The 15528-nt window shown below is 46.2% G+C and overlaps 2 protein-coding genes across 2 annotated transcripts; both read right to left on the bottom strand.

Moving 5' to 3' along the window:
* Positions 1–4581: 4581 nt before the first annotated feature.
* Positions 4582–10083, bottom strand: LOC117191157 (guanylate kinase-associated protein mars-like). The gene is made up of 2 exons (XM_033396124.1): positions 10047–10083; positions 4582–5153 (listed from the first exon to the last, which is right to left on the bottom strand). The coding sequence occupies exon 2, from the start codon at positions 5151–5153 to the stop codon at positions 4677–4679; it is 477 nt and encodes a 158-aa protein (XP_033252015.1). The 5' UTR covers positions 10047–10083; the 3' UTR covers positions 4582–4676.
* LOC117191153 (guanylate kinase-associated protein mars-like) lies at positions 9990–11122 on the bottom strand. Its single transcript, XM_033396120.1, has 2 exons — positions 10608–11122; positions 9990–10555 (listed from the first exon to the last, which is right to left on the bottom strand). The coding sequence occupies exons 1-2, from the start codon at positions 10765–10767 to the stop codon at positions 10131–10133; spliced, it is 585 nt and encodes a 194-aa protein (XP_033252011.1). The 5' UTR covers positions 10768–11122; the 3' UTR covers positions 9990–10130.
* Positions 11123–15528: the final 4406 nt, after the last annotated feature.

Raw genomic sequence — 15528 nt, 5'->3', positions numbered from 1 at the left:
TGTGTAACGCTGCCCAGAGGTTATGCAGAGTGATGGATAAGGTAATTCCAACTCAGCTCCGATCAAACGTTTTCGTTTATTTGGACGATCTTTTGGTGATAGCCCCGGACTTCCAGACGCATCTGCGGTATCTGCGATTGGTGGCCCAGTGCCTGAAAAGAGCGAATTTGACGATAGGCTTAAAAAAATCCAAATTCTGCTTTAAGTCGCTAAAATACCTAGGGTTTATCATCGGAGGTGGCACGCTGCAAATGGATCCCGATAGGGTTGTGGCTATACAAAAGATCCCGAACCCAAGTTCAGTGAAGGAGCTACGGAGCTTCATAGGAACCGCAGGATGGTATAGGCGCTTCATCAAGGACTTCGCAACCGTCGCTGTACCGTTAACAGATGCTCTGAAGAAGCATGCGCGCGGGAAGTTTTCCTTGCCAACGGAAGCGAGGGCGGCCATAGAATCCCTGAAAAAGGCCCTCACCACGGCTCCTGTATTAGTCCATGCCGACTTCAAACGCCATTTTTACATCCAGTGCGACGCCTCAAATTTTGGAGTGGGAGCAGTGCTTTTCCAGCTGGATGACGACAAAGCAGAGCGTCCAGTGGCATTCTTTTCTTCCAAGCTGAACAAACACCAAATAAATTATTCTGTAACGGAGAAAGAATGTTTAGCTGCGGTATTGGCGATAGAGAGATTCAGGCCATATGTGGAATTGATGCCGTTCACGGTAATTACTGATCACGCCAGCCTCAAGTGGCTAATGTCACTCAAGGACCTGAATGGGCGTCTAGCGAGATGGTCATTGCGGCTGCAGAGGTTCGACTTTGAGATCGAACACCGCAAGGGAGTCGAAAATATAGTGGCGGATACACTATCACGCTGCATCGAGGAGGTGGTTCTAGACCCAACGGAAATCCTCGGATTCCAGACGACGGAATTCAAGTCAACGGAATACCAGGAGCTGAAAGAAGAAATCTGCAGGAACAAAGAAGTATTGCCTGACCTGCGAATAGACGGGGACCTAGTATTCAAGCGAATGGCCTTCGCGCAAATCGACGACCAAGTGGAAGGTTCCATGTGGAAATTATGGATTCCCGCGGCATTGACGAAAACCCTCATCGCAAAGGCCCACGAAGACCACACAGCTGGACACGGTGGAATGAAGAAGACCTTGCATAGATTAAAAAGGCACTACTACTGGCCGGCGATGACGGCACAAGTGCGGGAATACGTCCGAAGCTGCACCGAATGCAAGGAATCCAAAGCACCCAATTACCGGAGCCAAGTCGGGATCGGTCAGGAAGTAACCACGGAGAGGCCATTCCAAAAGCTCTACATAGACTTCCTTGGAAAGTATCCCAGGTCGAAAAGGGGACAGGCTTGGATTTTCGTCGTCGTAGACCACTTTTCGAAATTCACCTTCTTGAAGGCGATGAGAGAGGCGACCGCGGCGAACGTCATTCATTTCCTGGTGCAAGAGGTCTTTTACAAATTCGGGGTGCCAGAGGTGATCCACTCCGACAACGGAAAGCAGTTCCTGTCGAAGACTTTCATGGACCTGGGCAGCGGCTTCGGGATCCGACACATGCGCACAGCAGTGTACTCGCCGCAAAGCAATGCAGCCGAGAGAGTAAATCGGACGATACTCGCTGCAATAAGGACGTATCTGGAGAAGGATCACAGGGACTGGGACATCTACCTACCGGAGATCGAAGTGTCAATCCGTGACTCCGTGCACGAAGCCACAGGCGTCACGCCGTTCTTCGCTGTATTTGGACAGCAGATGTTCCTGAATGGGAACTGCTATAAGCTGGCGAGGAAGCTGCAGTCTTTGACGGAACACGAAGTGCACGCATTAGATCCCGCGGATAAGCGACACCTCATTCGCGAGCAAATTAAACGCAGCCTACACCAAGCGTATGAGCGGAGCAGCCAGCGTTATAACAAACGGGCCCGAGTCTTTTTCGCCAGACCTGGCCAAGAAGTCTACAGGCGCAACTTCACCCTCAGCGACTTTGGCAAAAGCTACAACGCCAAGTTCGCCCGGAAATTTCTAAAATGCAGAGTCGTACGTCCAGTAGGGAATAACGCCTACGAGCTGGAGGATCTGTCGGGGAGACCGGTGGGGATTTTTCACGCCAAAGACCTAAAATTGTAGCGAAAATTGCAGACTGGGGACTTCAGAGTTAAAAACACTCACTTAAGGATTATCAGATACGTGGGTGTAAGCCTACGTTGGGCGCTGCAAGATCCTCCTAGGCACTGTGATGTCCGAGAATGCCAGCATTTTTGGTGAAGCTCTTCGATGTTTGCGAATAATTCTCCGCGGCCATGGTCGCTCGAATTTTCGCTAGGTGTTGCATGCGAAGATATCGATAGGCGAGACCCTAGAAGCGCTGAGAGGAAGGTATTTTTTTTGAACAGGGTGGCAGGGCCAAAATTTAAGGGGAAAGGTTAGCGAAGAGTGGCCACCTGGTCCTGGAGAGTTAGAGTTCCGCGCGCTCTCCGGAGCCGTTGTGAGAGGATTTCCGATCTCATCCCATAACGGAGTCCCGAAGCCAACTCACCCACACCCAAAAGAAAAGAGAGCCGACAGCAGCCCGAATCAGGCCATGCCCTTGAACCTAGTTCAAGGGCGATAGAACAGAGAGCGATGGGGATCGGCAGCCGGGAGCATTAAACAGAACAGCCAAGAGGTGGTTCAGAAAAAGAAGTTCCCGCAACGGAGGAGCATGCGCGCCGGACCTAGTGACTTAGCGATTTTTTTTGTTCTGAAAGAAAAAGTGAGTGGGATGAGGATGGAGTAGTGGCCATCACCCTGCAAAAAAATGAATAAAAGATAAATAAATGTGATTCCAGGGGATCCAGATCAGGGAAAGACCAGGAACCAGGACCAGGAAGCATAAGAGTGAGTCCGCTCCAAAGGGGGAGTAAAGAAACCCCAAATTTATTTTTTTGTTGGCCGTAGGGAATAGGTCACAGCTCCGCCACCCTGGCCTGTTGTTCCTGCTGGTCTCGAAGGATCAGACCTGGCCACGTAGTGCGGGACCCTCGCGCACTTAGGGAGAAGAAAAAAAAGAACATCAACTTATTTACTCCCATTAATTATTTTTGTTAGACGTCTCTAGTTATAAGTATATGTAATTTAAGTCCGTCCATATTTATTATATATATGTAACCTATTTATTTATATTTATTATATTATTTATTCCTATTAATCTAATTATTTATTAACCGCCAGTAGTACTAAGATGAGGGGGGGATGAATAGGCAGGCCTAGTTTAGAAATGATATCGTGTGAAAATAGGAAATGAAGTGAAGATTATAACGAAGAAATGAATTGTTAAGCGTTTCGTATGGGGGGAAGAGGAGCCACAGCAACGAGAGGGTAAGGCTTTTGCCAATGGCAGGGAGATCCGGAACGTGTGATTCAGATCTCAGGTAGGGTGGGTGCGTCGGGGGTAAAACATCGACACCTCGACCTGGCCCAAGTCTGTGTTTAGGGAAGACTGTAATGTTGTTTGTCGAGTAGAGTCCGTTTTTTTCAGTTTTTTTTTTGTCGGTTATTTTTGTTGTTTCATTTTGTTCGAGATGTCCAATCAGTTGGTTGTTGTGCGACCTGAGGGCTTGGGAAGTATCCAGCCCTGGGATGACTGGCTAGCCGGCCTTGCCCCAAAGAAAAACAAAGGTTCGTAACATATGTACATTCAATCGGTTTGAAACGCCAAGGTTCATCAGCAGTCGGGAAAGCCTCAAAACCGCCCTCATTCGAGCTTGGGCCGAAGTTCCGCCCACAACAACCGAAAATTTGGTGGCATCGATGCCCCGACGACTACAGGCTGTAATAGATGCCAATGGTGGACCAACCAAATATTAAAAGTATAAAAAGTATTAATATTAAGATTACTTTGAGACTATAATACAAAAGCATAGAGGCTGTATGTACACTTTTTTCCGTGAACATTTTATGTTTTTTCGTTGTAACTTAAGTATACATAATTTTTGTTTAAGTTTTTTTTTCTGAAATAATAACTTTAAGTGTCCTAAATAATGGCATACCAACTTTTTTAATTTTCATTGCGAAAACCCGAAATATTGAAAAATCGGTGCTGTATGTTGACTTTTTTCCTTGACTGTATAATAAAATGGAAATCAAAGTAATAAGAGCACTATTTTAATCAACAGAGCTGGAAAATACGATAGAAACCCTCATACATATGTATGTATGCTGTGCGCGTGTGTGAGTGTGGTGCATTCAAGGCTGATAAAACAACCAAAAAACGAGGGGGAACGTTGTGAGTGGCTGCGGACACCGCAACTCTACAGTTATACCCGATACTAAGTCAATATGGCTCTCCTCCGGCAGACGCCGCTAATAGAGAGACAGAAAATCAGTCTGAGCGTGACGTCGGGCGCTGCGTAGCCACTGCAAATTGATTTCTTGCTTTTGGCTACAAAAATGATCCAATCTGATCTTGATTCAGCAATTTGATAGATATGGTCATTATCTATGATTCTGCGTTTTTAGTTTTCTCGAATGTGCAATATTGTGGATGCAACAGATTTTCGTCCTTTGTGGGGGCGGAAGGGTGTGGGGCGAAATTCTGAGATATACGTTTTATAGTGAGATCTAACAGAGATCTAACTCCACGACTTTCACGCTTGCTGGTCCCTGGTTTTTTCAGAATCGACTGGCGTCCCTTATTGGGAGGGGGGTATGATTAAGAGCGTTTTGTTCGGCTGCGGCCAATATAGCAGACTTGAGCAGAGTGTTGCCACCATTGGAAGAACGGCTCTCGCCTACAGACATACGCAGGACGGTGCGAGCAGGAGAGAAGGACCGACGGTCGCGTACTACGATCACACGCTGAGTGCTGCTGCGAGATGGAGTTTGCGGGGCATCGTCCGCTGATACCACATCCGCCTTAGCCTTTTTCATTTCAGCATGGGCCTTGCGGAGTAATTGCATCAAGTTACTGCTGGCCTTGACCTTGGGCTTAGCGTTTAAATTGTTGCCCAGCTTAGACTTTGGTTTGGCCACAGGCTTGGCTGGTATTTTCGATTCCTCAACTGCATCGGGGTCCTGCCAATTGTTCTTTTTCCATCGCTTCAAGTTATCAAAGCGCTTGTCAACATTCTCACTCTGGAGTCGCAGCATGTTCCAGATCCTCTGCCTGGACGGGTTTCGTCTCCTCGCTGCCATCGTAGGGTCGATGGTTCTTGCCCGTAGCTCACGCCCCGCAACGGTCAATCAGACCGCTGAACTGCATCAATTTCTTGGTAGAGAGCAAATTTGTCTGTCCAATGGCCACATTGATCATATCTATGCCGCCCGTCTCAACCAGATGCGCCTCATTCTCCCTGCTATAGGCTTCCCACTCGCTGCAGATATCTCGCAGTCGTCGAATCTCATTCTCCAGCTGTATGCGAAAGTAGAGCACCAACTCGAGGGCCCGCCGATTGGCAACAGGATACTCCTCACCGGGCAAATACATGCTGTTTCGCTTCTCACGATCACAGCGAGAGTTGACTTTACCGCGCGAGACGCTCACATATGGACTTAAGTAGTTGGGCTACTCATCGGAAATCCTGCGAGGACGGGTTTGCTCCGCAGCTGCCTTCAGAGTAGAATTTTCTTGTTCTTTATCATCTGGATCTGGAAACCAATAATATTACATTTTACTCCATTTTATTCCTGTTGTACTTACCCTTAGCCAGATATGGATCCAAGATCAAACTCTCTTCAGCTGCCGTTTTTATCAAAGAGTACCTAGAAAAGTCAAATTTCCGCTTCGCTTTCGAATCTCGGTGGCTGCTCATTGGACCCACTGGACTCAGATTTGAAATCTCACCCAAGGCTTCTATCATTTCTTGACTGCAATTGTTCGTCTTGCACTGCGTGAATGTGGCCAGAGCAGGGAAACTTATCTTCTCTTCCAGCGCTGACGTTGCTCTTGGCCTTCATTCTGGTCGACAATTGGCTGGCAAGCTTGTTTTTTATTGCCGGCCCTTTTGCTACTGCGGTCGACTTAAATTTTCCCGCAGCTCCCCCTCCGCCACCTCCTTGAATGGGCTTTGGTTTCACTGCTGGTATTTTTAAGGTGGGCTTACTCACGGCCGGCTTTTCGAATGGTTGCGTCCTCACATTTGGCAAATGAACAACCCCATTTGCAGAAGGTCCAACGACCAAATCCGCTGCCTTGGGCTTTGGGCCTGCTGTAGGCTTCAAGGGCAATGCACGTGAAGGTGCAGGCTTCACTGTGGCTGGCTGGACATTCCTTGCTGATGTTTGATGTTTCATGTTTGATGTTTGGGTCTTCACAGTGACCGGTTGAGGACGCGACGTTGCATGTTGCAGCTTTGCCATGGTTGCCGCAGGCTGAGCGCGCAATCTGGATGGATGACCCTGGGTACGCAATTGGGTTGCCAAAGGCTGTTTCCTCTCCGCTGCCGTCTGCGTACACTGAGTTTTTTTTGACAAAACATATAAGGAGTGCCTTTTTGGCGGCACAAATGCCGGAGCGTTCTCCTGCTCTTTCTGGGGGTTTGTCGCAGGTGTAAGTGTTTCGGTTTTATATGTGCACATCTTTTGACCACGACGAGCAATTTGCTCGTTCTTTGTTTGTTCCTTCCTGGCAGCCTTCCAATCCACGAAGCGCTTTATGTAAAGGTCCCGGGTGGGGTTCCTCTGCTGCTGAGGCAGCTCTGGTTTTCGATTCTCCTTAGGAGGAGCGACATAGGTAAGGCGTGGCTGCGCCTCCTCTGAGGGCGGTATAGGTGCCGCACGCTTGATGGGAGTTGGACTAACACTAATAATGCGGTTGCTTTAAAAACGATTCTCGCGCTGTTTTGCACGCGCCGCATTCTGGAGTTCCCGGTTCTGCTCATTGAAATTGCGTGGGCTGAAAGCAAGTGATTGCTGTTTATATAATTCCCTGTGGCGCTGCATTATGACGTCGAGCTGTAATTATTTAGGAGTTTAAAAAAAATGGAGGGACGCTTCTTAAGAATGGCGCCTTTTCAGCGTGCCATACCGATGAAAAAACGAACTTAGCCCACTTAAGCCCCTTTATTTAAACTGGATAACAACTCGAGTTAGACCGCGGAAAATAATACTAATAATAATAATATTCACCTCTTTTTTACCTGGCAAGGAAACTTTTTTTGATAGATTGGGGACTTGGAATTTGTTTAACAATTTAATCTGGTATTTTGTATGCAGTTTTTTTAAAGGTAGTGCTTTTTTTACACAATAATTTTTAGCGGTATATTTTTCAAAATTTTCACTTTGAAAACTCGTGAAAATTCTAAGCAAATCCAATAAGAATGACTAGCAAAAGTTGGCTACTATTTTAGAAAAATAATCTATCAATCGGATAAACTTCATGTTCAGCTATAAAGTCCTAGCAAGCTAATAATATCAAATCACAGAACGATTAGCCCATTGTATGCCAAAGGGGTATTTTAATATTGCACCGAACTTAGTGAAAATCGTGGATATAGTGGGTTTTTTTTTTTGTGAGTAAAAGAAGGGATAGGAGATATCTACAATGACTGTTTAAATAGAGGGGTCTTAAGTGGGTATATGTGGCATATTTCAGACCGTATATTTTATCGCCAAGTCACTTAGTACACTAATTTTCTTGCCACAATGTCTGGCTCACACACCTTGCAAAATATAAAAATACTTTCCATAGTATTTTCCAGTATATTAAGGTTATGCACTCACCCTCTTGGCCAATGCCCCAATGTAGAAGTCGTGTAAAAATGCAATTTAGAGCCACATCGATTATTAATGCGGGAAATCATCGAAATCTTGATCACCTGCTATCAAAATCTCAATGTTTTCAAAAATATAAAAAAAAGGAATGTAAAAATATGCATAACGGGGGTTTTTCACACTGGCGCTTCCATGGGGCTTATATGGAAAAGAACGGGCCAACAATTTTGAAAAGTACACATATTCCCCTTTATAAAAATGATTTTAATATGTAGCAAATGGGTAGTTACCATGTAAAGAAATAAACTTAGTGGAAATTGTTGACATTTTTTATTGAAACCTTATTTTATAAACAATGCCAATAAAGATGGTACTTAAAATTAGCCACTTTTATATAAAATTGATTAGATTATCGGTTAAAAATATGTGTCCAGTGCTGATAGTCGTTGCTAGCTAGTATTCAACCGAAAGCAATTTGATTCAGCTTGAATACAAATAATACGTCAGTATATTTTCGGCATATTTTGAAATTTGTGACGTAGTTTCGGTATATTTCTGAGTGTCTGTTTACCATTGCACGTATGAAAATAAAAGTGAATAATAAAAGTAAGCAAAAACAAGCATTCAACTATATCAAGTGTGTGTCAAGTGTCGAGAAAATACGTCTTTAGACAGCTGCGACAGAGCCTGGAATATGTATTAATAAATGCAGTAGACACCCCACGAAATTCGCCGAATAAATACAAGTGTGTGCGTGTGTTTATTGGGGTTAAAAAAACTAAAAAAAAAACGTCACGGCAAGAGCATTGCCAGCAGCAAGAACACACGCCCTACTTTGTAAAATTAAATTCCTGTTAAAACCACATATGTACATTCAATCGGTTTGAAACGCCAAGGTTCATCAGCAGTCGGGAAAGCCTCAAAACCGCCCTCATTCGAGCTTGGGCCGAAGTTCCGCCCACAACAACCGAAAATTTGGTGGCATCGATGCCCCGACGACTACAGGCTGTAATAGATGCCAATGGTGGACCAACCAAATATTAAAAGTATAAAAAGTATTAATATTAAGATTACTTTGAGACTATAATACAAAAGCATAGAGGCTGTATGTACACTTTTTTCCGTGAACATTTTATGTTTTTTCGTTGTAACTTAAGTATACATAATTTTTGTTTAAGTTTTTTTTTCTGAAATAATAATAACTTTAAGTGTCCTAAATAATGGCATACCAACTTTTTTAATTTTCATTGCGAAAACCCGAAATATTGAAAAATCGGTGCTGTATGTTGACTTTTTTCCTTGACTGTATAATAAAATGGAAATCAAAGTAATAAGAGCACTATTTTAATCTCAACAGAGCTGGAAAATACGATAGAAACCCTCATACATATGTATGTATGCTGTGCGCGTGTGTGAGTGTGGTGCATTCAAGGCTGATAAAACAACACAAAAACGAGGGGGAACGTTGTGAGTTGCTGCGGACACCGCAACTCTACATTTATACCCGATACTAAGTCAATATGGCTCTCCTCCGGCAGACGCCGCTAATAGAATGACAGAAAATCAGTCTGAGCGTGACGTCGGGCGCTGCGTAGCCACTGCAAATTGATTTCTTGCTTTTGGCTACAAAAATGATCCAATCTGATCTTGATTCAGCAATTTGATAGATATGGTCATTATCTATGATTCTGCGTTTTTAGTTTTCTCGAATGTGCAATATTGTGGATGCAACAGATTTTCGTCCTTTGTGGGGGCGGAAGGGTGTGGGGCGAAATTCTGAGATATACGTTTTATAGTGAGATCTAACAGAGATCTAACTCCACGACTTTCACGCTTGCTGGTCCCTGGTTTTTTCAGAATCGACTGGCGTCCCTTATTGGGAGGGGGGGTATGATTAAGAGCGTTTTGTTCGGCTGCGGCCAATATAGCAGACTTGAGCAGAGGGTTGCCACCATTGGAAGAACGGCTCTCGCCTACAGACATGCGCAGGACGGTGCGAGCAGGAGAGAAGGACCGACGGTCGCGTACTACGATCACACGCTGAGTGCTGCTGCGAGATGGAGTTTGCGAGGCATCGTCCGCTGATACCACATCCGCCTTAGCCTTTTTCATTTCAGCATGGGCCTTGCGGAGTAATTGCATCAAGTTACTGCTGGCCTTGACCTTGGGCTTAGCGTTTAAATTGTTGCCCAGCTTAGACTTTGGTTTGGCCACAGGCTTGGCTGGTATTTTCGATTCCTCAACTGCATCGGGGTCCTGCCAATTGTTCTTTTTCCATCGCTTCAAGTTATCAAAGCGCTTGTCAACATTCTCACTCTGGAGTCGCAGCATGTCCCACCACCCTTCCAGATCCTCTGCCTGGACGGGTTTCGTCTCCTCGCTGCCATCGTAGGGTCGATGGTTCTTGCCCGTAGCTCACGCCCCGCAACGGTCAATCAGACCGCTGAACTGCATCAATTTCTTGGTAGAGAGCAAATTTGTCTGTCCAATGGCCACATTGATCATATCTATGCCGCCCGTCTCAACCAGATGCGCCTCATTCTCCCTGCTATAGGCTTCCCACTCGCTGCAGATATCTCGCAGTCGTCGAATCTCATTCTCCAGCTGTATGCGAAAGTAGAGCACCGACTCGAGGGCCCGCCGATTGGCAACAGGATACTCCTCACCGGGCAAATACATGCTGTTTCGCTTCTCACGATCACAGCGAGAGTTGACTTTACCGCGCGAGACGCTCACATATGGACTTAAGTAGTTGGGCTTCTCATCGGAAATCCTGCGAGGAGGGGTTTGCTCCGCAGCTGCCTTCAGAGTAGAATTTTCTTGTTCTTTATCATCTGGATCTGGAAACCAATAATATTACATTTTACTCCATTTTATTCCTGTTGTACTTACCCTTAGCCAGATATGGATCCAAGATCAAACTCTCTTCAGCTGCCGGTTTTATCAAAGAGTACCTAGAAAAGTCAAATTTCCGCTTCGCTTTCGAATCTCGGTGGCTGCTCATTGGACCCACTGGACTCAGATTTGAAATCTCACCCAAGGCTTCTATCATTTCTTGACTGCAATTGTTCGTCTTGCACTGCGTGAATGTGGCCAGAGCAGGGAAACTTATCTTCTCTTCCAGCGCTGACTTTGCTCTTGGCCTTCATTCTGGTCGACAATTGGCTGGCAAGCTTGTTTTTTATTGCCGGCCCTTTTGCTACTGCGGTCGACTTAAATTTTCCCGCAGCTCCCCCTCCGCCGCCTTCTTGAATGGGCTTTGGTTTCACTGCTGGTATTTTTAAGGTGGGCTTACTCACGGCCGGCTTTTAGAATGGTTGCGTCCTCACATTTGGCAAATGAACAACCCCATTTGCAGAAGGTCCAACGACCAAATCCGCTGCCTTGGGCTTTGGGCCTGCTGTAGGTGTTCGGAGCAGAACCCAGCCGATTAGCTGCTTGCCAAATAGCACCTAATTCTTGGCCCTCAGCCGCTTATTTTGTTTGTTACTTATGTCTATGTCACTCATTTGTTTGTTAAAGCTCTGCGCTTGCTTGCCCTGCTAAACGCTCTCTGCCAGCTCGCTCTTCGCTATCTCCGCTTTGCGTCTGCCTACCGACGTCGGCCGAGCGAAGCTGCGCTTAGCGATCGGAGCGGCAATGTAAAGGGCAGGCAAGCCACACTTGCAATTTGGATGTCACGCATTAAAGAACATATCGTAATTTTATTTCTGCGCCGAGTTTTATTTAATTCGAAATAATTAGTCGGCCGATTGGGGATAAAAAACATTATCTCCACATAAAGTTTGGTGACCCCGACGTGAACTTTATGTGGAGATAATGTTTTTTATCCCCAATCGGCCGACTAATTATTTCGAATTAAATAAAACTCGGCGCAGAAATAAAATTACGATATGTTCTTTAATGCGTGACATCCAAATTGCAAGTGTGGCTTGCCTGCCCTTTACATTGCCGCTCCGATCGCTAAGCGCAGCTTCGCTCGGCCGACGTCGGTAGGCAGACGCAAAGCGGAGATAGCGAAGAGCGAGCTGGCAGAGAGCGTTTAGCAGGGCAAGCAAGCGCAGAGCTTTAACAAACAAATGAGTGACATAGACATAAGTAACAAACAAAATAAGCGGCTGAGGGCCAAGAATTAGGTGCTATTTGGCAAGCAGCTAATCGGCTGGGTTCTGCTCCGAACATTCACCCCCGTTGGAAGGCAAAGGCTTTCAACAGATCCATCCTGAAGGGGCAGAACCGCTATTTTTCCAACGGCCCTCTTGAAAAGGCCTTTTTGAGTGCGGATGACGGCTACTCTGATGGTTCCATCTTTTCCTGGGATGACGCTCTCAATGCGGCCAAGCGGCCACCTTAATGGTGGCAGCGTTTCCTCCTTGATCATGACGAGCGCTCCTAGCTTGATGTTTGGAGACGATGACCGCCACTTGCTCCGCTCCTGAAGAATCGAAAGATACGCCGTGCTCCATTTTCTCCAAAACGCCTGCTTCATTTGACACAGCCGCTGCCATCGACTAAGTAGGTTGACCCGGAGATGCGCCACATCTGGCTCGTCGAATGCAGCTTTCGGGGCTCCATTGAGAAAGTGGTTTGGCGTGAGCACATCTAGATCATCGGGACTTTCTGTAATTGCATAAAGCGGACGGGAATTTAACAAAGCAGAGATTTCACAAGCCAAGGTCTGAATTTCATCAAGAGTAAAAATGTAGGTCCCGACGATGCGATGAAAATGATATTTAGCTGCTTTAACAGCCGCCTCCCACAAACCCCCAAAATGAGGTGAGCGAGGGGGGATGAATTTCCAGTCGATTCCACTAGAAACGCAGAGATGTGACACAGCCGACGTATGAGGATCGCTGAGGAACATTTGCCGAAGCTCCAAAAGCTCATTTTTTGCTCCTACAAAATTTGTAGCGTTGTCTGACCAGATGATTCGAGGTTTGGGACGTAGACTTATAAAACGCCTTAAAGCTGCCAGAAAGGATTCTGTAGATAGATCCCGAACGACTTCCAAATGAGTTGCTTTGGTGCTAAAGCATACGAAGACAGCGATGTAACATTTGATAGGAGGCCTGCTTCTGACTTCCGACTTGTGATAAAAGGGTCCGCAAAAATCAACGCCCGTTGTGTGGAATGCTGGATTAGTCCTTACGCGATCCGCAGGCAAGTTTCCCATGATATGTTCCCTCAGCACTGGCTTCAAACGAAAGCATCTAACACATTTGCGAATGATTCCCGCAACATATTTGCGTCCGCCAATAGGCCAGAATTTTTGCCGAAGCAGTCCGAGCAATCCTTGAGCTCCTGCGTGGAGAAACCTTTCGTGAAAGAAGATAATAATAGAGACAGTGACAGGATGTCCCTTAGGAAGCAGGATCGGGTGCTTCGCGTCGTAGTCCAATTCGGCATTTTGGAGGCGGCCTCCAACACGCAGCAATCCAAAGCTATCCAGAAATGGATTCAGTGAGGCCATCGTGCTTTTTGGGGGTAGGGCCTGTTTGCTGGCGAGGGCCCTTATCTCTTCCGAAAATTGTTGCTGCTGTATTGCCCTTATGAGCAAATGCGTACCATTTTTGATGTCGATTACGGTAAGTTGACCCTTCGACCGCGCTATGCCTTTGTCCTTGAGAATGTAGAATCGATATATGTAAGCAAAGACGCGCTGCATGGATCCGAATGAGTTTTGAAATTTGCAATCGTACGATACATCCCTTTCGTTTGAAACAACCAATGCTGCATGACGACGTTCTGGTACATCGGTCGGCAATTGCAAGCCTGCAGGCCACTCTGAGCTCTCAAGACGCAAGAATGGTGGTCCAGAGATCCAAAGGCTGCTATCCATTAGTTCAGCGGGCGTGGCTCCACGTGATATGATGTCGGCAGGATTCAACTTTGTGGGCACGTGATGCCAAGTCATTCCAGCGGTGAGCTCCTGAATCCGCTGAACTCGATTAGAAACAAATATATTAAAATTCAATGGTGATTCTCGAATCCAGGCAAGGGCTATGGACGAATCCGACCAGCAATGTATTTGGCATGGAGCTGATAATCCCTTAACTATGGTGGACACTAGTTCGGCTAATACGAGGGCAGCGGACAGCTCAAGCTTGGGGATAGTCATACTTTTCAAGGGCGCGACTCTGGATTTAGAGCATAAGAGATGACTTTGCACAATGCCAAGAGCTTCCGAACGCATGTATACACAGGCGCCATATGCTGCTTGGCTCGCATCACAAAACGCGTGCATTTCTAATCTGGCTTGCTGCCGAAGCACGTAACGTGGAAACTTAAAGTTTTTAACCATCGACAACTGCGAAGTCAGCTCAATCCAAGTCGTATGTAGATCCTGGGGCAGGCTTTCGTCCCAATTCAATTTTAGGCTTTCGTTCCATAGCGACTGCATAAATATTTTAGCTTTTGTGATGATGGGAGAGATGAGCCCTAGAGGATCGTAGAACCTAGCTAGTGTAGACAGGACCGAACGCTTCGATATTGGGCCTGCAGCGGTTCCGACGTGAGCGAAGCTAAACAGAAGATTGTCCGTGGTGGGATCCCAAACTAGACCAAGCGCCTTGGTTACTTCAGTCCCGTCATGAAAGGTAAGGAACTTTTCGCGATCCGCTTCCGATACGCCTTCCAAAGCAGCGGGTTCATTGGAACACCATTTACGTATGGGAAAACATCCTTTCGAAAGTAGCTCCTTTACCTGCTGACGAATTTTGATGACAGAATCAATGCTGTCCCCTCCAGATATGAGATCATCGACATAGAAATCTCTTCGAACAACATCAGCGCCAAGCGGAAAACGCAACTCTTCATCATTTGCCAATTGATGCATAGCACGAATGGCTAAGAAAGCGGCAGGTTTGGTTCCGTAAGTAACAGTCTCCAACTTGAACACCTGAATCTCCTCCTTCGGGTCATTGCGCCATAGGATGCACTGCACGTGCGTATCGGGATGGGAAACGCGTACACAGCGGTACATTTTGCAGATATCGCCACACAAGGCGACTTTAAAAAAGCGGAAACGAAGCAGAGTTATCAGAATTTTAGGTTGGATGGTGGGTCCAGCCATAAGCGCATCATTCAGTGATACTCCAGACGCTGTTTTGGCAGATCCATCGAACACTACGCGTAATTTGGTGGTTGTACTATCCTGCTTGTGGACGCAATGGTGAGGCAAGAAGTACTGCGGGAGGTCTGACTGCCGCGAAGCTGGCGACATGTGTCCTAAATCACGATACTCCTGAAGAAACTCCATATATTTTGCCTTAAGCTGTGCATTTTTTGCTAGCTTCCTCTCCAAATTGAGAAATCTACGTAGCGCCTGCTGATACGATTCTCCTAATTCCTCTAGACTGAATTTGGTTGGCAAACGCACGGAGTAAGCTCCGGACTCTAGGCGAATGCAGTTTGTGACGAAATGCTGTTCGCAATGAACATCTTCCTCCGAAATTGATGAGGGCGAATAATCTCCATCGACTTCCCAAAACCGCCTTACAATATCGCACAAATTAGTCTCGCAAGCGGAGATGACAGGGGGATCTTCAACGGCTGCTAGCGCCGCACGGGCTTTCTCAGAGTTTTTAATACTTCCTGACACTATCCAGCCAAGTTTCGTCTTCTGCAATGTTGGCAATTGGTCTGACAGTCGAATCTGTCCAACGCACATTAATTCGAAAAACAAACCAGCACCTATCAACAGATCGACACGCTGGGGCTTGGCGAAATTAGGATCAGCTAGTTTTAGGTTATTTGGCATTGGCCAATCCTTTGCGTCTAGGCCGAAGTTAGGCTGCATTCCTGTGATTGAGGC

Source organism: Drosophila miranda, assembly GCF_003369915.1.
Source record: "Drosophila miranda strain MSH22 chromosome Y unlocalized genomic scaffold, D.miranda_PacBio2.1 Contig_Y1_pilon, whole genome shotgun sequence".
NCBI lineage: Eukaryota > Metazoa > Arthropoda > Insecta > Diptera > Drosophilidae > Drosophila > Drosophila miranda.
Note: the sequence above shows the minus strand (reverse complement) of the source record. Positions and strands in the feature narration are given on the sequence as shown.